We start from the raw sequence: 23229 nt of genomic DNA, 5'->3' as shown, positions 1-23229 counted from the left end.
GGTCTCGCATTTGCGAGTTCATTGGCACTATAACACGTAAATGAAGGAGATTGTCATTTACAATGCCAATAGCTCAAACTATCGCAACTGGAGACCTATTGCATTGCAAATGCTTGTTTTTATTTGGTGTCACTTTTATTTTGGTGTCCTGTCTGACTCTGATGTTTCCTGTTAATGTGACACAGGATTGTGATATTATCACATATTTCAGGAGGTGCCAGACCTTACTACTTTAGTTGCTCGGTGCATCTCAAACTCTTAAAATAAATAAATAAATAAAAAAGCATTAAAAACAGTATAACTGATAGTGGTTTTTAAATGCTCCCACCAATTTATAAATAGTAAGTTTGTTCCACTTAAATCCATATGAAATTGATCCGCAATTATTTTTAGATAAAGAAATGTTTGATATATTTAATTTAAGTTATAACTACCAGATTTCCATTTAAAATGGTAGTTTGTGACCTCGACGTGATTTGAACACGCAACCTTTTGATCTGGAGTCAGACGCGCTACCGTTGCGCCACGAAGTCAGCTGTTCGTTCATCACGAGGATGTTTAATATGTGAGTGCGAAGCTCAGTGATGAAATGCACTATGGTGACGATCGTTTGCTTTTGAAGCATTGGAAGGATAACTCAAACTCCTGTTTTTTTATGCACTTCTACCTTTTAGTCACATCCATAAACTTGCTTTGCTATTGACGCTGCTATAGTATGACACTGTCCAAGTGTGAGAGACTGTGAAAACACACAACTCTTCTTGCAGCGCGCAAGAGCAGACATTTGTCACGCTGTTCAGCCGAGATCCCATCAGCTCAGCTGACAGAGTTGCACTCCTGGAGGACACCGAGGCAGAGCTCCGCGCCTCGGACTGTAAGTGCCCGTAGCTTTATTTTGGTGTTGCCCTCTTTCCCTGTCACTAGATTAGCGGATGTGTCACGCATGAGCCCAAGTGCAGGGACGATTCGGGAGAAAATTGTGACAATGATCATCACTCAGCTACCCCGAAACAGTGGCAGGCAATGCCGCAACCCATTAAATCAGGGGGAGACCGGAAGTCCCGGCATCGATGTACAGTGGTGGGGGGGCTGAAAAAAGGAGTAGGCTGGGAGAGGCGATATCAGCAGCCTCTGGGTGTGCGCAGCCTGTCTTTTCCTGCGGTGGGGGCTCTGAGGGTGAAGATAGGTGCCCAGGTACTGCGGGGGCGTTCTAGGCAGCTGGCCGATATCAGCAGCCTCTGGGGCTCGAGGAGCACAACGAGGGGGGGGGGGGCGACGGAAGAGCAGCACAACCTTTCTCCAGCGGCGGTCGGGGGAAATGACAAAACAAAAGCGCCGAAAAATAAATAAATAAGTAAACGCCCACCTCCGAATGACGACGAAAAAGGGGCGGGACTTAAAAAAAGAGGCAGAAACGCCCACGGATCGCATCAAGGCGGGGAAACTAGTAATTGACACACATCTCTTCCAATGGCTAGCCTCTATTTACGAAGCTAGCCAATGGAAGAGAGGTGAAATAAAAAGCCCCACTGTTGAAATCATTAAATCTTCGGCTCCGCCCCCAGCTTCGCTGAGGGACGATAGCCTCGACCTAAAAAGGGAACGGACGTCAGCACGCCAACGAGGTCTTCTTATGGCGCCGATGACGTCATTTGGAGTCGCAAGCTGAGCCGTGCTATTATAACGTCCTCGTTGACGTGGGAGAGCTAGGAAAGAATTTCCTCGGAATGCTGGCGCAGGGGGTATTCAAAAGGTGAGGAATCCACAGGCAGAAGTATCCATCAGAAGTGCACTGTACTTGGGACTGACCAGTAAATTAAATGTGTCAATCATGGAGAAATCAAATATACTATGTTTAAGAGGAGATAGCATATGCACTTTAGCACTGATTAGCTGTGTTAAACTGCCCAGAGTCCTAAAGCCAACAAAAAGGTCAGAAAAATAGGCAAAGGAAGGCAAAAGGTTTGGGGGAAACCCTGCAAAAGGGCCAGGTCCAACATGAACTAAGGAGCAGATTGAGAGTTGGAGAATTCACACCACAAACGTGTTGAGTTGTCAGAACTGAAAAGAGTAAGAGTGGGGAAATAAGCTTATAAAGAGAAAAAAAATCAAAAGTGGAGAGCAAACACAAAATAGTAGTAGGAAAGCAAGGAACTAATTGCATAGGAACAACCACAAAAGTGCACATGGGAGTGAAGGCCAGAAAACAAAAAAACTAAAACTAGAGTCAAAACAAAAAAGAAGCACAAAGGACAAACTGGAAGTCTGAAAAATAGCCACAGAGAGAATAAACCACAAAATTAGAGATTCTGAAGGAAGAGGGAAGTGGAGAAAAGCAAAATGACAACATCATGTGCTATGGGTTTATATTGGCCCTAAACACAAAGAAAACAAATCAAGGTGTGGTGGGTGATAACTGGCGAGAGGTAGGCACAAGGGCCCAAGGAAAATAGCTGACAATCAAGAAAAGTGAAAACACAATTTAAAGTAATTATCGACGGTAGGGGCTAAGGTGTGGGGTTCTTTACTAAAAGGAAGAGCCTGGAAAAACACCCAACACCTCCCTGGGGTTTTCTTTAATGTCTGGAAGCAGCTTATTTAGTTCAATTTCATAAGTCTGTTATTGGTGAAATAGAACGGTCCTCAAGCATCTGAGATGACTATCTGTCTCTGTACGCGTGCGTCTCAAAGCTTCGCAATTTTTCTAGTAAAGCTCAGTATATTTAAATAAACAAACAAGCAGATGGGTTTTGCTCCACAAATAAAAGCAGAATTAGCCCACTTCATAATCTTATTTAGAGGACTAAATGCTACTTACTTTCATCTGGTTTGGCTGCTCGCATATAAAACTTTAATTCAGTGAAGAGAGGCCCATTGTCGCTTGGTTCCTAAGGGAAATATCAAGAAATTAACATAATACAATGAGAATCTACTTTTTCATTTTCTCGATTAAGGCCACTTGATAATGTTGTGGGAACAAGAACATATATTTACTGTTTTAAATATGCAATGTTTCATCAAAAAATCATGGAGGCTGTCTTAATAAACGAAATTAATACTCCGATTACATTTTCTAAAGACAGTTCACGTTTTAAAATGAAATGTTACAGGCGAACGTTCTAGCTTCAACTATAAACTAGCATTCGCAATGCAGATTGGCCTCGCATTTATAAGCGCTAATGTCTTTTACCCAATTGCTTTGGATTGGAGTGGATGTATGTAGTGTTGTGTGAAATTATGTGGTGTGGATTGGACATTTTTGGAGTTGAATTGTGTGGTGTGGAACTATGTGGATAGCTTTGCGTTTCTGGTGACGAAAATGAACAAATAGGTAGGCGCTCAGCTCCAGATCGGTGTGTTTGGGTGTAAAAAAAAAAAAGTTAGAACTATTGCCATTGTAAATGTATTTTAAAATGTATTGCATCTATGTGTTACGGATTGGAGTGGAGTGTAATTATGTGAGTTGGATTAGAATTCTTAGGTGTGGCATTGTGTAGCGTGGAATTGTGTGGTGTTGAGTGGATTTGTGTGGTGGAATTATGTGCCATTAAGTGCAGTTGTATTATGTGGATAGTAATTATGTGTTTTGAGTGTATTGGGATTATATAGAGTGCGATTGTGTTAAATGGAATGTAATTATGTGGAATTGTATTTAGAGTTGTGAAGTCTTATGTCGTGGAGTGTAATTATGTTGTGTGCGGTTGAATTGTGTGGTATAATGTTGAATTATGTGTTGCATATTGGATATATGTGGTATGTAGTGGAATTGTGGAGTGGAATAATGTGGTTGGGTGTTGAATTATGTGATGTGGAATGGGTTTGTGTGGAGTTGAATAGTGTGGCTTGGAAGAGTGTGGTGTTGAGGAAAATTGTGTCGAGTGGAATTATGTAGCATGGTGTGGAGTGTATTTATGTGGACGGTTATGTGGCATAGAGTGTATTTATGTGGGGTGTATTTATGTGGTATTGAGTAGTATGTAGTTTCTATATGCCCATACCATAACCAAGTCGCTGTCAGCCTTTCTAGATACCATAGCCCCGTCTATGGCGCTGCTGTCAAACTTTAGAGCTCTATACTGTAATGGAGCCACTCTGCTTAGATACCACAGTCTGAGCGGCTGCTAGCCTGTAAACGTCCACATAGTAACTGGAGTCACTCTCAGCCTTTAAATGCCCCTAGCAGAGCAAAGTATAAAAAAAAGTAAAGGATGGAATACTTGAATTAATCTCAGCTACTTGTAATAGCACAAAACACAAGCAACCCAAGCCTGGTGTTGCGCTTGTTATTGGTCAACATTTGGGTATAGCTTGATTGTGGCATAGCGGGCACTGTCCTCTACCACAGACATGGATTGTGGCACCCTCTGTGAGTCTGTATCACAGGCACAGCCTGTGCCACTCTGTAGTGGTACATACTGCTAGCGGGACCTGTTCTATTCTCAGCAAATCCAGACCACAGGCTTTGGCTGCTCCGGTTCCAGTCTCCAAAGTTATATACTATTGGCCAAATCCGTACCCTTCTCAGTTAAGTACCTACTTTCCATAAGTTACTTGCACAGCCAGTGCCAATCCCCATAAATCCCGACCACTGGCTCAAACGCTGTTACAATATGTGATTACATACAATAGGGCGAGCCATGACCCTCTTATCAATCCATAGCGGAGGCACACCAAATGTCAGTTCCTAGAAGTCAATACCGTTACCTAAGCCAGTGCCATCCTCAGTGCATCTGCAGTGTAGGCTGAGATGGTGCCACCTTGCTTAGGTTATCGAAGGCACAGTGAGTGCCACATTCCTAAGGTATGCATTACACGCTGAGCCGATACCAGCCTTTGCGTCCACAAAGTAGACTCAGTTGGTGCCAGCACTTAGTCATTCCTGACCACGAAAGATGTCCCTTCTTGCAGCAGTTGGTGAGCCAGGAGCTTTGAGATGCAATGCGAACCTAGGCGCCCCTAGTTGTCCAACTCTTGCAAATGTAAGAAATTCTAATCAAGAACAAGACAGAACTTGCTACTTAAAGGTAAACTCTGAGTTGATAGCGTAAAACACAACAAAGATTTACAACAAAGAGGGTACTTGTGGTTCAAAGGAAAAACCAGATACGGCCACTTACTTAGCAGAAGATTTAACAAGCATAATACGTAAAGGTAAAGGAGACGGGGCGCCAGGGCTCAACGGCATTCCTCAAGTAATTTTTTTTAATGTTCCATCCTTCTGGAGCATCCATCTAACCTTACTATTTAAAAATATGGAGCAACTAAATCAAATTCCACTTAGCTGGCAAGGCTCCTTTATCACACCAATTTACAAAGGAGAAGATAGAACACATCTATCGAACTACAGGTTAATTGCCTTATTATATGTAGAGGCAAAGTATTAAGCCTTCCTGGTCTTGGAAGATCTAATAGTGGTCAAAGCTTAACCTGATTCCTGCCAACACAACAGGCTTTAGAAAAGGGATCGGGAAGATCACGAATATTTTAACTCTTTCATTAATAGTAGACAAATGCAAGCGGAGAAAATAGCAACTGCATCTCTGTTTTATAGATCTAAAGGCAGCATTTGACAGTGTGGATCGTCACCTCCGATGGGAAAAATGTTAATACTGGAATATTCCTCATAGAATATTAAGAGGAATATGGCTACGCTATTCCCAAACATGGATAAGAATAAAGCTGGGCGACGGCTCAAGACTATCGATAAAGTTGTACGCAAACTAAGGTTTAAAACAAGGATGCATGTTGGCCCCGCTCCTCCTTAACCTTTTTATGTCGGACCTCGCACATCGGCTTGATAAGATCAATTTGCATCCCCGCAACTGGGAAAGTTATCATTATCGCATCTCTCCTACGCGAACGATGTAGTTTTAATGAGTCTAACTAAGATTGGTCTCCAGAGGTCTCCAACGGAAATGATGGAATACATATAAGCCAACAAATTAGAAATCAATACATCAAAAAGCAACAGAATGCTTTTCAGTAATTATCCAACAGCCAAACAGAACATACAGCTCAAAGGTAATCCGTTAGAGGAGGTAACCAGTTATAAATACTTGGGGTTCTACATGGACAACAGGATTAACCACATAGCGCAAATAGCTTATTTGTCACAGAGAACTAGTGCATTAACATTTGCATTTAGGACCCTGGCAAAAAAATTGAAGGGGCTATCATATAAACCTTTGCTTGCAGTGATATCGGACAAAATGCTTCCAACAATAATATATGCCAGTATTGCTTTACACGGAAAGGACTCCGAATTTCTGAACTATTAGTTTCAACATGCAAAAAGGTTTTTCAGATTCATCAGTCAGCTTCACCAGCCCAGGTGCGACTTGAATTCGGAACAACAGGGAGGATGTACTCTACAATAAAGCTCTGGTATAGACAAACAGAATACATCCAATCCATACTCAAAAGGGCCCTCTGGACGGAACTTGAAAACAATAAAAAAAAAATCACCATACAATCAATATCTTCTAAAAGCCCTAACATCTACTTGCACAGGCGAGCTATGGAACAACAACCTGCCTTATTCAACCTTTAAGCAATAAACAAAACTGCAAAACTGCACTCCTTGTTAGTGGACAAAAATATCTTTAGGTTGAGAGCGCACGCCTGGATGGTGAGCAAACACAACAAGATCTTCGCACCGGAACCTTATTTAAGTATTAAATTTACAATTTATCAAAAAAGACAACTGATGGCTCTTTGCTTTAAAAAACTACTATCTATTGCAGACCAGCCAACCTGGGTCCTAAAGGGCCTACACTATGCCGACTCTGCGGCACCAAAAAAGAGAACTTTATCCATCTAATTTGCACATGCCCCAAACTTCACACAGCATGTGTCACTTTAATAAGAAAAGCTCTAAATGTCAGAAGTATAAGGACATGTAGAGCCGCCATAATAATAGGGCTAGACCCTTCAGATCCTCAAATGAACTGCCAATTGATAAAATTTCTCAAACTTCACGATTAGGCACTGAAAAATGAAAAGCTAAGTACAAAGTAGAAGCAGAAAACTACGAACTGACAAGAAACTCTATTGTTCAGGACATGCAAATGGAGAATGCTTGTATCCTCATAATCAGGCCTGAAAAGTTATCTTTTAACTGAGCGGCAGAATGGGGAAATGTTATGATTTAGTAAGTTTATAATTGCAAGCCATGAAGCTCATTACAGGCATATGAAAATCATTAATTATAACAATTGAGAATGTAAAGCCTATAATTTTTTAAAATATGAAAATAGAACAAATTTTGTTGCTTACTTTTACTCATGCGGAAAAATGGTTACGGTTTTAATTAACTTAACAATAAACATTTAATATCATTATCATAAAAAATAACTCTTGCCAAAGAATAAACCTGGAAACCGAGGCGTGGCCAGCTCCGCTTTTAGGGAAATTGAGAAATCAACCCCACACCTGCGGCATAATTGAGATGATTTTGCAAGCACTTGGGCTTAACATATTAATACACCACTCCGCTGGAAGATGGGCCCTTCTGGACCTGTAATCCCAAAACTAAACAGACGTGGGGGTTATGCCAGGAGAGCTGGGACATCCATAAGGTATATGCGAGGGCTTAGCCCCGCACAAGCAACAACAATGGGTAACAACACTGTAGAGATGAGACTGTGTACCACAATGCCACAGATTGTAAACAGCATCACTGGGATGACAGGAGAAACCATGAATTCGGAGAGTAGCAAGGAGTGACAATATTGCAAGCACCAAAAACAAAAGAAACACGCGCCAAAGAGTGAAGCCAGGCCCCTGCACGGCCCGACCCGCCAGGGACTGTCTCCTCCTGCGGGACAGACAAAAGAAAACATTACTGAAATTGCAATGGGAGGAGCGAGCCACACAAAGGAGGGACAATTGCAGTAATAGACCAATAAAAAGCAAGCGTTTCAGAATGCCACAGAAAACCACCAATGGCAATCAATGGGCAAGCCAAAAGCCCTCAGAAGAGATACAGCATGTCTTTCAAACTGTCTGGGCTCTACTTAAAAAAAGACTCAACTAAAATATGTTATTCAATTAAATTGTTCATCTGAAATAGTTTACTGTAGAACTGCTAGCATAAAATATTTATTGTTCTAAACGGTACATTGTAGACTTCAAAAACAACTTGTGACCAAGCTATGATCAGAAATATATGGTAGGTGGTATTGCACTCTATCCTCAAATTTAACCATTTGATCGATACGTGTGCTGCACTAGATTGGTGCCTGCTAGAACCAACAATACAATGAATCTGGCCTGGGATCACTAGATCACAAGGACTCCAGTGCGCACTAACTAAATAATATTTTCAAAGTTTTCAAATTATTACATTTTAATCCATATGCTTTGGTTTTTCATCATTTCATTTTAAACACATGTAACATAGTCAAATACAATGTATGTATACGAAATATACAGTTTACATGTCATATCAAACATTTTCCACAAATTTTTATACGCAACACAATTATATATACAACCCAATGCATTTCGGGGTTATGAACCCCTTCGTCAGGGGCCTATGAAAGGAAAGAAAAGAAAAGGAAACCTCTTTAGTGACGATGCTTAAAGAAGAGTAGTAATTTACTATGTAAGTTGATATGGCATTTCCTTACCTAAATAACTGGTTGCAAACTCGTTGCGTGATCTGTATAGTTTAGGGAAGATCTAAAGGAATATATGTGATCAAATAAGTATCCATGGATAACGCTAAAGACAGCACAAGATGTCACCTAGTGCTTATATGTAGTTACCTTATGTCCGGTAGTTGAAAAACCACTACCTATAAATAAATCAAAAACACGGACCTGCCATGAGTAATCCAATAACTTATAGTCATTTAACCACAAGGGGTTATCAGTTAACCACAAGGGTTTATTCACTATGTAATGAGCACAAGGCTCTATGCTCACCTCAAAGTCTGGGCTTCTTATCAGCGATGCTATAGGGAAATCTAGCAAGATAAAAATGAAAAGTAGCGAGCATTGAAAACTCTCTTGTATATATAGCCACCCTGTAACACAATTAAAGATATAGGGCGTTATTTTACCTGCAAGTCCTTTAGTAGTTCACAGAATCTCGCTTAAACTCAGTTTCCTCATACACTACAAATAAATAGAGAGCTGCGTTTTAGTGTCCGGTGAATAAAAACGATAACCATAAAGGTTCACGAAGCTCTTCTTACTCTAAACGCTTACCGGAGGCGTGTAGACAGTGGCGTTTTCTCGGCGTCTTCCCTCACTACTGACATCGAGGACGGAAGTCCCTCGTTTATGTTGATACAGGAAACTTGACTCTCCCTGAAAAGACGGACTGAGACATTGACCGATGGCGGCCATGTCTAAAAGTGCTGTTTAACATTTAGTTGCCTACATTATCTACAGTACCTGCAGTAACTATATGCAAATAATACATGAAGTGTTTCCTCCTATTAACAACGTGGACAAAAGTCCTTCATTGAAGAGAAAATTGATGAACTGATGCTTCCGAGATAGAGCGCAGACGTAGGCGTACACGTATGTAAATCCTATCTAAAGGGATATTCTCAATTGATTCCCTATGGGTTATAAACTATCGGGAGCATATTGAACAGATGACTTTAAGATTATTATAGATAGAAAAACTACATTCAGATGATACGTGGAATCATATCTATTCATTTATATGGCCAATGCAGGTGATAACGAATAAAGTAAAATAAAATAAAAAGGATGAATAGAGAAGAAAAAGAGTGAAAATGATCAATCAGAGATCAGTTAATCATATATACATTCTTTTGTTGTCAAAGTAAAATAATTCAACCAACAATTAGATCATTACTGAAATCACTATACGACCCTGTATGTATACCAACTTAATCAAAGTACCACTGTGCAGGTTATACCCTATGGGAAATTAGCTGCAATATCTAGTATAAACTAAAGGAAACATATCATGTCCAATTTGTCATTAAGCCCATCTGGCATTAGGGTCTGTAATTTTCGAATCCAAAAGGCTTCTCTTCTCAGTAGAATTTTTACATTGTCTATTCCCAAGCGTTGCGGGACTTGTTCGATAATCTGGAAACGAACCTGTGCTATGGTATGGCCTTTTTCGACCCAATGTCTAGCCAATGGTGAAGTCAAATTTTTATTCCGAATTCTGCTTTTATGCTCCGTCAAGCGTGTTTTCATTTTCCTGTCGGTTTTACCGACATACAATAAGCCACAGGGGCATTTGATGGAGTATACCACATGCTCTGCGTTACAGTTTGCCGAATGTCGTAGAGTTATTTGTTCTCCTGTTTTTGGATGTGACAATTTATCTCCGCTGATTACGTTGTTGCAGTTCTTACAGTTAAAGCATTTAGTTGTGCCTCTAGGGCTGGCTATTTCTAATTCCATACCGTCTGGTCTATTCAACAATTCTCTTATGTTTCTTGACCTTGAATATGCAAAGAGGGGTTTCTGATCATACAAGTGTTCAAAGTCACTTTCCATTTGTAAGATATCCCATCTTCTAAGTATTGTCCTTTTAATTTCTCTGGTTGACGTTGAGTATTTTGAAACAAATACCATCTTCTTTTGCAAATCTTTAGTCTTTTTTTGTAGCAGTTCTGCCCTTGGCATCGTTTTAACTCTTTCCATTTGTAAATCAATTAATTTTTCAGGGTAACCTCGACTTAGGTAACAAAGTTTTTGTTTTTCAAAACTTATGGCACATTGAGCATCATCCGATGCTATTCTTTTGATTCTCATAAACTGAGACACTGGAAGATTGTTTTTGAGAGTAGTCGGGTGAAAGCTTCCATACTGAAGTGCAGTATTCTTATCAGTTGGTTTTTTGTAAAGTTCAGTATGAATCTTATTGCCATCTAATTTCACCTGTACATCCAAAAAAGGTAGTGTAATAAAACTCGTTTGACTTGTGAATTGAATCCTTGGGTTGATTAAATTCAAACTCTGTATGTTACCCTTGAGATCTTCAATTGGTTTCTTCCAAACGAGGAAGATATCATCAATATACCTCTTGTAATACAAAATTCCAGTTTGCCATGTGATGTCCTCCAAAATGTACTCCAATTCGAATTTCGCCATAAAGATGTTTGCATAAATACAGGCCCCAGGAAAACCCATGCTGTGCCACTTAATTGAGTGAAATATTCATTTTGCCAAACAAAGTAGCTGTTGCTTAAACAAAATTCTAGCAGTTGCATGATTAGGTACTTCGTTTCAAGCGGTTTATCCATTCTCAATAGTGCCCATTCCATAGCTTCAAGACCCAATTGATGAGGGATCGACGTGTACAGCGACACAACGTCTATTGTGCACAATATTAGGTTCTCCTCAGTTTGTGAATTCAAAGAAGTAATACTTCTTAAAAAATGCGAAGTATCCTCCAGGTATGTTGGCCAGTCCTGCATAAAACCTTGCATATGTGCATCTATGAATATGCCCAAATTCTCAAAAATTGAAGAACACCCTGAAACAATCGGTCTGATTGGCGGGTTTTGCAAGCTTTTATGGATCTTAGGCAAAAAATATATTTTCGGCCTCCTTGGATATGTTTGCCTGAGATATTTTTTGGTCGCTGAAGTAACCCATCCTAGCTCTTCAGCTTTGTCAAGAATCCGATCCAAGTTACTAGCAATCTCACTTGTGGGATCGTGCGGCAGTTTAAGATAAACTTCAGCATCAAGTACATGCTCATTACCTTTCATTAGATAGAAACTCAAATCCATAATTACAAGGCCTCCTCCTTTATCTGCCTTTTGAATCATTATGTCCTTGTTGTTGCGGAGAGTACGTAAAGCACTCAGTTCAGCACGTGTCAGGTTTTGTAGTTTACTTTTATATTTGATCTTGGTCATGTCTGCTTTGACCAGAGTTTCAAATAGGTCAAGACTTTTATGTGAGACAGGTGCCATAAAATTACTTTTCGGTTTAAACTGCTGTACTGTGCTTTCCTGTGTCTCTATCGGATTCAAAATAGTGAAGAAATATTTTAATCGTAAAATCCTCATGAACTTAAAGAATGCCACTTCAGTCTCTAGTTCATTAGTGCGGTAAGTACTGACAAACGTAGGTCCTTTATTTAGTAGCTGAACCTCAAATTTAGACGGTGAGTACTTAGAGATGTTGATAACTAGATTCTGCTCTGACTCCGTAGTCCCGGTTTTTTCGCTTGTTCTTTCTCTTTTTCTTTCTCTTTTGCCTTGTCCTCTTCTTGTCTTTTGTCGCCAGGCTGAGGTGTAATTAGCTCCGGTGGTTTGGCAAGGCTCGTGTCCTGCTCTAAAAAAGGGTCTGAAACCGATGCGGATGCCAGGTCGATTGTAACAGTTTTCCCAGTATCTTTTTTGTGTGGTTGTTCCTGCGGTAAAGGTTGTCTAGCTGTACTAGTTTCACTGTCCGAGACCACGCTTTCTTGAGATGAGGTTGTTTGTTGTTTCTTTCCCGTGAAACGTCTTTTTGCATAGACTTCTGCCCATGTGTAGGCCTCGTTCAACTTATAGTCTATGGTGTCTCGCTAAAACTTGCGTAATTTTGTCTCCTCCAGTTCCTTGCCGTATTTCTCCAGTTTGATGTCCATATCCTCAAGAAATCTACTCCATGGCTCTTCTTCAACCCTCTTAGACAATTCTGATTTCAAATTATATATTTCCTCCTCAAGTTCTGTTATTGTCTTGGCTAGTTCCTCAATTAACAGCAATATAAGGTCCAGAGAACATTTATTTAGAATCTCAAACCATTTTTCCATAAATTTAGGATTGCTATTCAGCCGATACAACATAGGTCTAATTGCAAGCCTCAATCCTCGCGGGATCCTCCTTACACGGTGGTATTGCACAAGAGTAGTTGCGTGCAACCGTTGGTTCAACTCGCGTTTGGTTAAGTACTCCAATTGTTTAAGTTGCTGTGCAACTGAGCTTCCTCGAGCATCGAATGATTTGGCTTCCTTTATTAATTTGTAAATTTGCGTTGCCTCATCTGATGTGTAGACTTTGGTATTTGCCCGATTATCTGTGATTGATGCTATCGATTCGAAAGACATTTTTACAATGGTGCTAATACCTCACTTGTGCAGTTAATGACAAAAATATATGGTAGGTGGTATTGCACTCTATCCTCAAATTTAACCATTTGATCGAGCACAGGTTCGTTTCCAGATTATCGAACAAGTCCCGCAACGCTTGGGAATAGACAATGTAAAAATTCTACTGAGAAGAGAAGCCTTTTGGATTCGAAAATTGCAGACCCTAATGCCAGATGGGCTTAATGACAAATTGGACATGATATGTTTCCTTTAGTTTATACTAGATATTGCAGCTAATTTCCCATAGGGTATAACCTGCACAGTGGTACTTTGATTAAGTTGGTATACATACAGGGTCGTATAGTGATTTCAGTAATGATCTAATTGTTGGTTGAATTATTTTACTTTGACAACAAAAGAATGTATATATGATTAACTGATCTCTGATTGATCATTTTCACTCTCTTTTTCTTCTCTATTCATCCTTTTTATTTTATTTTACTTTATTCGTTATCACCTGCATTGGCCATATAAATGAATAGATATGATTCCACGTATCATCTGAATGTAGTTTTTCTATCTATAATAATCTTAAAGTCATCTGTTCAATATGCTCCCGATAGTTTATAACCCATAGGGAATCAATTGAGAATATCCCTTTAGATAGGATTTACATACGTGTACGCCTACGTCTGCGCTCTATCTCGGAAGCATCAGTTCATCAATTTTCTCTTCAATGAAGGACTTTTGTCCACGTTGTTAATAGGAGGAAACACTTCATGTATTATTTGCATATAGTTACTGCAGGTACTGTAGATAATGTAGGCAACTAAATGTTAAACAGCACTTTTAGACATGGCCGCCATCGGTCAATGTCTCAGTCCGTCTTTTCAGGGAGAGTCAAGTTTCCTGTATCAACATAAACGAGGGACTTCCGTCCTCGATGTCAGTAGTGAGGGAAGACGCCGAGAAAACGCCACTGTCTACACGCCTCCGGTAAGCGTTTAGAGTAAGAAGAGCTTCGTGAACCTTTATGGTTATCGTTTTTATTCACCGGACACTAAAACGCAGCTCTCTATTTATTTGTAGTGTATGAGGAAACTGAGTTTAAGCGAGATTCTGTGAACTACTAAAGGACTTGCAGGTAAAATAACGCCCTATATCTTTAATTGTGTTACAGGGTGGCTATATATACAAGAGAGTTTTCAATGCTCGCTACTTTTCATTTTTATCTTGCTAGATTTCCCTATAGCATCGCTGATAAGAAGCCCAGACTTTGAGGTGAGCATAGAGCCTTGTGCTCATTACATAGTGAATAAACCCTTGTGGTTAACTGATAACCCCTTGTGGTTAAATGACTATAAGTTATTGGATTACTCATGGCAGGTCCGTGTTTTTGATTTATTTATAGGTAGTGGTTTTTCAACTACCGGACATAAGGTAACTACATATAAGCACTAGGTGACATCTTGTGCTGTCTTTAGCGTTATCCATGGATACTTATTTGATCACATATATTCCTTTAGATCTTCCCTAAACTATACAGATCACGCAACGAGTTTCCAACCAGTTATTTAGGTAAGGAAATGCCATATCAACTTACATAGTAAATTACTACTCTTCTTTAAGCATCGTCACTAAAGAGGTTTCCTTTTCTTTTCTTTCCTTTCATAGGCCCCTGACGAAGGGGTTCATAACCCCGAAATGCATTGGGTTGTATATATAATTGTGTTGCGTATAAAAATTTGTGGAAAATGTTTGATATGACATGTAAACTGTATATTTCGTATACATACATTGTATTTGACTATGTTACATGTGTTTAAAATGAAATGATGAAAAACCAAAGCATATGGATTAAAATGTAATAATTTGAAAACTTTGAAAATATTATTTAGTTAGTGCGCACTGGAGTCCTTGTGATCTAGTGATCCCAGGCCAGATTCAAGCTATGATCAGAGCATTTGCCTAATCCAGCCACTACTCAAAAAATGCTTTTTTTACACATAAAAGTCCACATTTGTAAAGCGCACAATCACCCATAAGGGTCTCTAGGCGCTGGGGGCCGTCGGGAAGATTAAGCGAGCTATTGCCCAGAGTCACATGGTGCTGGGCTAACCTGCCGCCGGAGCCGGGGATCGAACCGTGGTCCTCAGATTCCTGCGTCAGTCGCCTTGGCCGCGGCGCCACACCTATACAACTACTTCAGATGCATATTACCTTATTGCTGGAACCCTCAATTCGAATGTCCTTTCAAAAATGAAACTATTAAGCTATCTTAATTATCAATAGTTTTAAATTGTTTTTCTCTCTCAGACAAAGTCAAAGTACGATATTCTCTTGTATGCCAATACTCGGGCACTACAAAGTATATGCAGGGTTTTGCAAGACATTCAGACTACTCATGGACCAATGTGCTCATTGGGGCCATCAGTAAACTATAACCTTTTTTCCTGGTGTACTTTTATTATGGTGAAATTACCTCCAGGACTGTAGGTAATGATAGCAAAGCCATATGACTAATTGGTTTCTCACAAGTGTCAAGAACATAGATGACCAAAAAACGCACTAGTTTGTTTTGAATGCCGCACAATGGGAAAGTGTCAAGGAGGAAGGTTGGATTGTGTACTTAAAATAAATAAAAATAAAAGCACTGGATATCCAACATATGCAGATACCAAACAATTAAGGACCCAATTTATGGCAACAACAATGGGGGTACCCTGCCTATCAAACTGTCCCCCTGCCCATTTTTAGGTCTCGCCTGTCGATGCGCATGCGCATCGAGCAAGCGAGACTATAGGGGCTCATCTACTCTTTATCCACACTGCAAGGAATCGTGGCGATTCCTTGCAGTGCACGATAAATTTAAGCTCAATGCGCGTGCGCATTGAGCTTAAATGCGCGTGCACATGCCCCCAGCCGCCTACTCTCTCTCTCAGCCTTCCCACAACTCCGCCCCCTCACTACTTGATTGCACGGCCGCTAGGCCGTGCCTCCCCTACTCTCCTCCCCCCTCCTCCTCTCCTCCCATGCCTGCCTGCCTGCCTCAACTCTCCGCCTCCTCGATCTTCTGTAAAGAATAATTGAAGTATACTCATTAAACCAAACAAGGAACTTACACGTCTATCAAAGCTAAATTAACCCGTAAGAATAACACACAGCGTGTCATTCGTATATTACCAATCCTTACCGAATAATGGGACCGTCTGATTTAAAGCGTCCCGAGTCGATCACATTTTTTCAATGGGCTCTACACAGTCAGCGCAACTCAAGTCACTGCTGGGTAGAAGATTAAATCCAACGGGGAAGGATCACACGGTAAGAGGATTCCCTCCCGTCAACAATCCAGAGTAAAAGTTTGCGTTTAGGCGTTTGTCTCTCGCGCCATATCAGGGCTTAGAAATAGAGGGCGGACCAACTAGACTTAAACCGGGGCACACAATCCCAACTTTAGAGCGGAAACTAAAAAAGGACTAGCGCCGCGAATACCTCTAAACTCACTCATCATGGCAGTGCTCTAAGTAAAGTAATATATCCAAGTTTATAACACGCAAATACTCGAATATGCCTCGAGTTTACCCAGAATGAATTTAAAAAATCTGAATTATACCAAATATAAACACATAAAAATAAAATGTTTGTCCTAGTATCTTATTTATATACTTTCAACACAGCGAAGTGTAAATAATAGTCACCCCTTATAACCCAGTGTGTTGCCTCAACCCCTTACATTCTGCAGATTTTGTAATACATTTGTCAATTGATCAATACATAAAACGATTGATTTCAAGTACAGCAGTAGTGCAAAATATACACACAAACAGGTATATCTATATTAATATTCAAGACCCTCAACCCCTCACACTCACCCACCTTCACTCACCTTCACTCACCCTCACTCACACTCACCCCCACTCACCCTCAACCCCTCACCCTCAACCCCTCACCCTCACCCACCCTCAACCCCTCATCCTCACTCACCCTCAACCCCTCACCCTCACTCACCCCCACTCACCCTCAACCCCTCACCCTCAACCCCTCACCCTCACTCACCCCCACTCACCCTCAACCCCTCACCCTCAACCCCTCACCCTCACTCACCCTCACCCCCACTCACCCTCAACCCCTCACCCTCAACCCCTCACCCTCAACCCCTCACCCTCAACCCCTCACCCACCCTCAACCCCTCACCCTCAACCCCTCACCCTCAATCCCTCACCCACACTCACCCACACTCACCCACACTCACCCACACTCACCCACACTCACCCACACTCACCCACACTCACTCACCCTCAACCCCTCACCCTCACTCACCCTCAACCCCTCACCCTCACTCACCCTCAACCCCTCACCCTCACTCACCCCCACTCACCCTCAACCCCTCACCCTCAACCCCTCACCCTCACTCACCCTCACCCTCGCTCACCCTCAACCCCTCACCCACCCTCAACCCCTCACCCTCAACCCCTCACCCTCAATCACTCACCCACACTCACCCACACTCACCCACACTCACCCACACTCACCCACACTCACCCTCACTCACCTTCACCCTCACTCACCTTCAACCCCTCACCCTCACTCACCCCCACTCACCCTCAACCCCTCAACCCCTCACCCTCCCTCACCCTCATTCACCCTCAACCCCTCACCCTCACTCACCCTCAACCCCTCACCCTCACTCACCCTCAACCCCTCACCCTCAATCCCTCACCCTCACCCACACTCACCCACACTCACCCCCACTCACACTCACCCCCACTCACCCACACTCACACTCACTCACCCTCACCCTCACTCACCCTCACCCTCATGCTAAACCCATTAACAATTCTAAAAGCACTAACTCTAATGCTGCGAGACCTATTGCATTTCTAATGCTTGTTAATTTGGGCGGATGACCAGGTTTATACCAACGGAGAGAAATGTACTACATCAGCATGAACCTTTCTCTGATGGCAAAAGGACACATGGAGTGTTCGAAGTAAGCCATCTGACAAACCGATTTTTTGGAGTGAACGAATGGATGGCTTTTTTTTTACGGTCCATCCCCGCCAGGATTACTCTGGGGGTGAGGGACAGTAAAATATAAGTAAGAAAATTAGAAACAAAATCATGGACGAAAACTCCCATAGTAGCTGAGCCATTATTTACTTCTTCAAAAACTGATGCTGGTTTTTGGAATTTGCTTTTGGATAAGTAAAAGCTTAAAACTTTGTTGTAAGAGTCCATCACCAATCAGACACACGCCTAACTTTTGAACAGCTTTGTGTGAATCACCGTGGTGGTTCATAAATTCTAAATTTGGCGGGTCCTCTGCCACCAACAGCCTTTACTCCTTCAGTCAACCACTAAATCAGGCCCTAAGATAGTTCACCGCTTCACAGATTCCTCATCTTTAAATATCCCTAAGACTGCAAACTGAAACTTGAGAACATTCTCATAGCAACAGCTCCACAGCAGCACTGGGTGGGGTAGGAGCCGTTTCAGTCATGGCTCTGCTCCTCAGCAGGATGCAACAATATGGAGCCATATAAGGCACCCCTGTGTGTGCTGATGTCCGTTTATAAGGCAAAGAGGATTGGAAAACCAATGGAATTAAAGAAAATGTGACAGGTGTGCCAAATTTTAGCAACAAGTAGAATCCAGCAACATTGGAATTCAATTACCCTAATAAGGGAAGGTTAGCCATAACCTTCTCAAATTGAGGAGGACAGGCGATGAGGAATCTGCAGAACAATAAGAGTATCCACTGGAAAGAGGTTTACCAAAGATAAGTAACTTACTGTTCTAATGGATATTTCTTCCTGCTCCAACGCCATTGAATCTGCTAGTAATATCAAGGAAGAACTAAAGGTAGTTGGTGTTAGATCAATAAATTATGGAGCACACAACTCATAAATAGTGACTCTTAACTGGTAATCCACACTGTAATGCTTTGCTAACGTATGTACAGAGCCCCACTTAACATCGCAACAGATCAGGATAGGCATGGGGAACCAACCACAGCGCTTTCGATAATTCAGAAGAAACTGTCCTAGCTAAGTATGCCCTAATGCTTTAACCCCTTCTACGCTCATGACAAGGTCAGCTCGTCATGAGCGTTACCTGCGCTACGCGCATGACGAGCTGACCTTGTCACGTAACGCGGGATTTTTAAAATCGCAGCGCGCAGCGGGAAAACCGCTAGCGCGCATGCGGTTAAGGGGCAAATACTTTAAGGGGGTTCATTCTTGGTGAGTACATCAGATACTTATGCAAGGAACAATACAGCAGAAAATGGAAGGCTTGAGGACCACCTTTCGTTTGCCATGCAATACCTACGAAAAACCTAGTCGAAGCAAGTATCCTTTTAACTTTCTATATAAAAGTGATTTGCTTAGAATTAAGCTGGTGCAGCCTTTCATAATCCTCGCATGGCTCAGGGGAGAGAGGGGGGGGGGGCAAGAAAGTCTGAAAGAAAAGGGAGAACAATCTTAGTGACAAAAGCTGCCAGACTTCTCAAAATAAACTTGTCCAGAAAAAATACTAAGTACAAGGATTGTTAATCAACAATGCTTAAAGGTTGCTCTCCGCATCAAAGTAATGGTGATCATGAGGACAGTTTCACAAGATTTAAGGAAGACTACAGGCTTGAACGATGAGCCCATTAAAAAGTAAATGCCAAATTAAAATCCCACTGACCATTTAGACCATCAACAAAAACAAAGGGCATAATGGCAAAGACGAAAAATGTGACAGTGCTGCTAGTTACATGTTAAAACAATCAACAATGAAATTTTGCTTGACCAAAAAGAAAGTACACTTTAGAATATATGGTAATTTGGGCCCAAAGAGGGTCCAAATAGATGGAAAAGCAAGAAGCTACACAACATGCCAAGAGACCACCATACACAAATATGGTTGAGGACTGCTCACTGCCACAATGTTATCTGTGAACTATGAGAAAACTCAAAAGGACTAAATATTTCTCCTTTTAACCTCCATGAATATAATTTGAGACTTCCATGTACACACACCTGCCCTAACTATGGAAGAAGTTCCTCAACATGCAGCAGCAAAGTCAGGAAAACAAGAAGAGCCACCAGCTCTCACTACTAGACACTTCTAGCTCAGTCCAAGGTAATGTGGACCTCTTGTGGTCTGTCTAAGTTCACTCTCAGAAGCACCTGAAAGTATTCTGAAGAAATGTGCAATGAAGGGAGAAGTTCTACTAATTCAGAGACCTCTCTCGCAGAGACCCTTGCAGGGGAAATTGCTTTGTGCACTTTGTCGGCTTGGGGTGTGTACAGGTCCACCAGGGAGCAAACGCACGGAGCAAACGCCTGCAGTACATCAAGATGACATTTTACTCGTGATCCACCATGCAGAGCCCGATAAGCACCCACATTCAACAATAAGCAATCGAAAAACTGCTGGTGCAGTTTATGGATCATGTTTGCACAACTGAAATCAGGAAAAATGTGAAACAAAGGCCAATCCAGGTGCATTTTTATCATCTTCGCTGCCTGAGACACCAGTTTGTTTTTTCCTTTTTCTCGCAAAGCATTTTTTTGATCTTCCAAACCAGATAACATACAATTAATAAACTTCACTATCCTCCCACCCACTGAAGTCGCCGACAGTTTGAGCAGTTACTAGTCACAATTATCCATTCCAAACCTTATAAATGTTTTTGGGCACCCACTCTCTTCAAAGACCGCTTTCTCTTGTACATAGCTCATATTCATTTCCTTCCCCCAGTTCCTTAGCCTACAGATCACTGGGGATGCCTGCCTACATGCTATTTCCCTTTTTGCCAGCCAGAATCCCAGATTAATCAGTATTCGTTGGTAAGATGTAGCATCAACCGTATGTTTCTCTGAAATCGTTCAAAGGTCTGATTAACATTCTTTCCAGTTCCAAGTTTAACCTACAATCTATACCTGCCTCATATGAAGATAGCTGTAAGTTGGCAAGTGCTATTCTCGGGGTACCCCTTGCTGAAGAAGGGTCCGTAGTAGCTACAGACTGAAAAAAATGCAGTATATGTTTTCTGTAGTAACCTGGCGTACTTACCACTGGCCCAGAGCATGCCCCTCCTCTCAAAAGACACTCACGCGGTAGCATAGAAGAATAAAGGTGCGGTCTACAGGTCAGCAGGAAAACAAAGACTACTGGATATATTTTTCTCCATACTCATGGTTACCACTTGCAAAATGACATTTCGAAATACACAAATGATTTTAAACCAGTCATACAAGTATTTAGCACCCTGCTTGTGTAAGTTTATGAAGCAGTGCGAGCATGGTGCTAAACAGTCCACACTTGGGCACATTTGATCACCCCCTACCCCACAACAGGCCTGCTGACATTGTGCTGTGCCATCTCGTCTTCGTGGTATGGAACGAACAGTCAACCGTATGTTTCTCTGAAATCGTTCAGAGGTCTGAATAACATTCTTTCCAGTTCCAAGTTTAACCCAAAATCTACAGTACAATGCCTACTTGTCCAACACAAGTAAAACTTGCAATGCATTTTGTTAAGTATTCATTCAATTAAGTGCATTACAATCCATCTCAAACTAAATAACGGTGCAGTGATTCTGCGAAATATTCCAATAGTCAGGATCCGCAGTTTTCTATTGACCAATCTACCTCCAACCCCTGAAACATATGGCATATATGTATTGAAGTAGCTGTAGTTCATGGCTGGCTATATATTATAGACATAGACTAGGCACGAGTCTGTAGAATGCAAAGTCTCCCGTAAGAGCAGCGGAATAACCCCAGTTCTAAAAATTACACTGCTACTCAAACATGAAGTTTAAAACCAACCGCAAGTTTAGTGGTTCAGTTCTAAAACGGCAGCATTAAACAAGCCATGACATTTGTTAACATGCAGCCTTAACTTGCCAGATAAAGCAATATTTGGCATTTGCACTTAAAGCACTGGTTTCAGCTCTAGCCCATGCAACTCTGCTGTAGGCTAGCAGTGCACACGCTAGCCATAATGCAATTGAACAGTAACAATCAGCCTCAGAAACACGGTAGAAACCTAAAATAACAGATGTATGCAAAGCAGAGCGAATGTATGTATTTGTAGGGCAATGTCGCCTCATTATAACATCAGGCTCTTTAAGCTAATGACCCTTAGCTTTAATGGTTTTCTCCTAGTGATAATCGTTTAAGAACGATGTCGCGCGTGCGGCTCCAAGTGTTTAAGATAACATTTTGTACTTCGCCCCAATAATTAAGTAGAACATAGCCAGCGCCTGCTCAGGTTAGAAGGCAGGGCTTAATTTCCCATATGCAATTCTAATGTTAGTATCGCGTCAAACTCCGGGATGTGTCTGTAACAGAAACAAAACACGAGGAAAAAAAAAAGAAAAAAAAATTAAACCATCCCCACCATCACGTTTTATACTGCAAAATGCTAACTGACAGGCCATTTCCGGACACAAAAGACTAAGAGCAGACTTGGTGTTTTAATTCTATTCCAAATTCGAAGAAGACCACCAACAAACGGCAAAATAGAAAAGCATTGGCAAGTCAAATAGGTCTGGATTTTAACTTTATTTTTATCATGTTGTGTTGTAGAAAGTAATTTAAAGTACTGTTGTTGAAAGGTAAACAATTTTTGGGTATTTCCGTCCTGTGCAGGCACCGAAACGAAATATGCATTATAACGTTCGACTGTTAAAGAAGCAATCTCTAGGCATCAGTTTACCACAATGGGGAGACGTTCTATTATTAAGGGTACACAATTGGAAGCCTCGGCTTTGATAACGGTTACACACAAAGTACAAAAAAAGCACTAAAAAATGACTACCTCCGACATAGACCCTCATGCCTTGCAATGTGTACTCATGTGGGCGGAGCCACAGCACGTATATTTTAAATAATTGGTTACAATCGGTGATGAAGATAGCGTACTAGCACGCCAGATCTACAAGAAAGTGACAACTGTAGTAAATAGTGTAACTACAGATAACCTGTAGCTCTGGAAAAATACCTGCTACATAGAACTGCCTACCACGTTTCTTTCCTGCTAAACCAGGTATTGCTTACATTATTACCGTTATTCCAAAAGGGAGACACAACTTAATTTAGCTTAAACAGTGATATAACACTGTGCAGCCTCTTGTGAAAGGCAAGCACCATGTCCAAGTAGGCATCACCAGGACTAAGCCATAAGGCAGAGCTACAGTCTATACAG

The 23229-nt window shown here is 41.3% G+C and overlaps 1 protein-coding gene and 1 non-coding gene across 3 annotated transcripts in view; both read right to left on the bottom strand.

Annotated features, from left to right (window-relative positions):
• The window catches only part of VRK1 (VRK serine/threonine kinase 1), a 288098-nt gene that overhangs the window by 198439 nt on the left and 66430 nt on the right, over positions 1–23229 (bottom strand). For both annotated transcript variants that reach the window (XM_078660130.1, XM_078660131.1), the window contains exon 4: positions 2819–2888. In XM_078660130.1, the coding sequence (XP_078516256.1) occupies positions 2819–2888 (70 nt within the window). The remainder of the gene's footprint in view (positions 1–2818; positions 2889–23229) is intronic.
• On the bottom strand, positions 462–533 carry TRNAW-CCA (transfer RNA tryptophan (anticodon CCA)). Its single transcript has one exon. It is a non-coding gene; the product is annotated as a tRNA-Trp (tRNA).

The sequence above is a fragment of the Lissotriton helveticus genome, chromosome 9, assembly GCF_964261635.1.
Source record: "Lissotriton helveticus chromosome 9, aLisHel1.1, whole genome shotgun sequence".
Classification (NCBI taxonomy): domain Eukaryota; kingdom Metazoa; phylum Chordata; class Amphibia; order Caudata; family Salamandridae; genus Lissotriton; species Lissotriton helveticus.
Note: the sequence above shows the minus strand (reverse complement) of the source record. Positions and strands in the feature narration are given on the sequence as shown.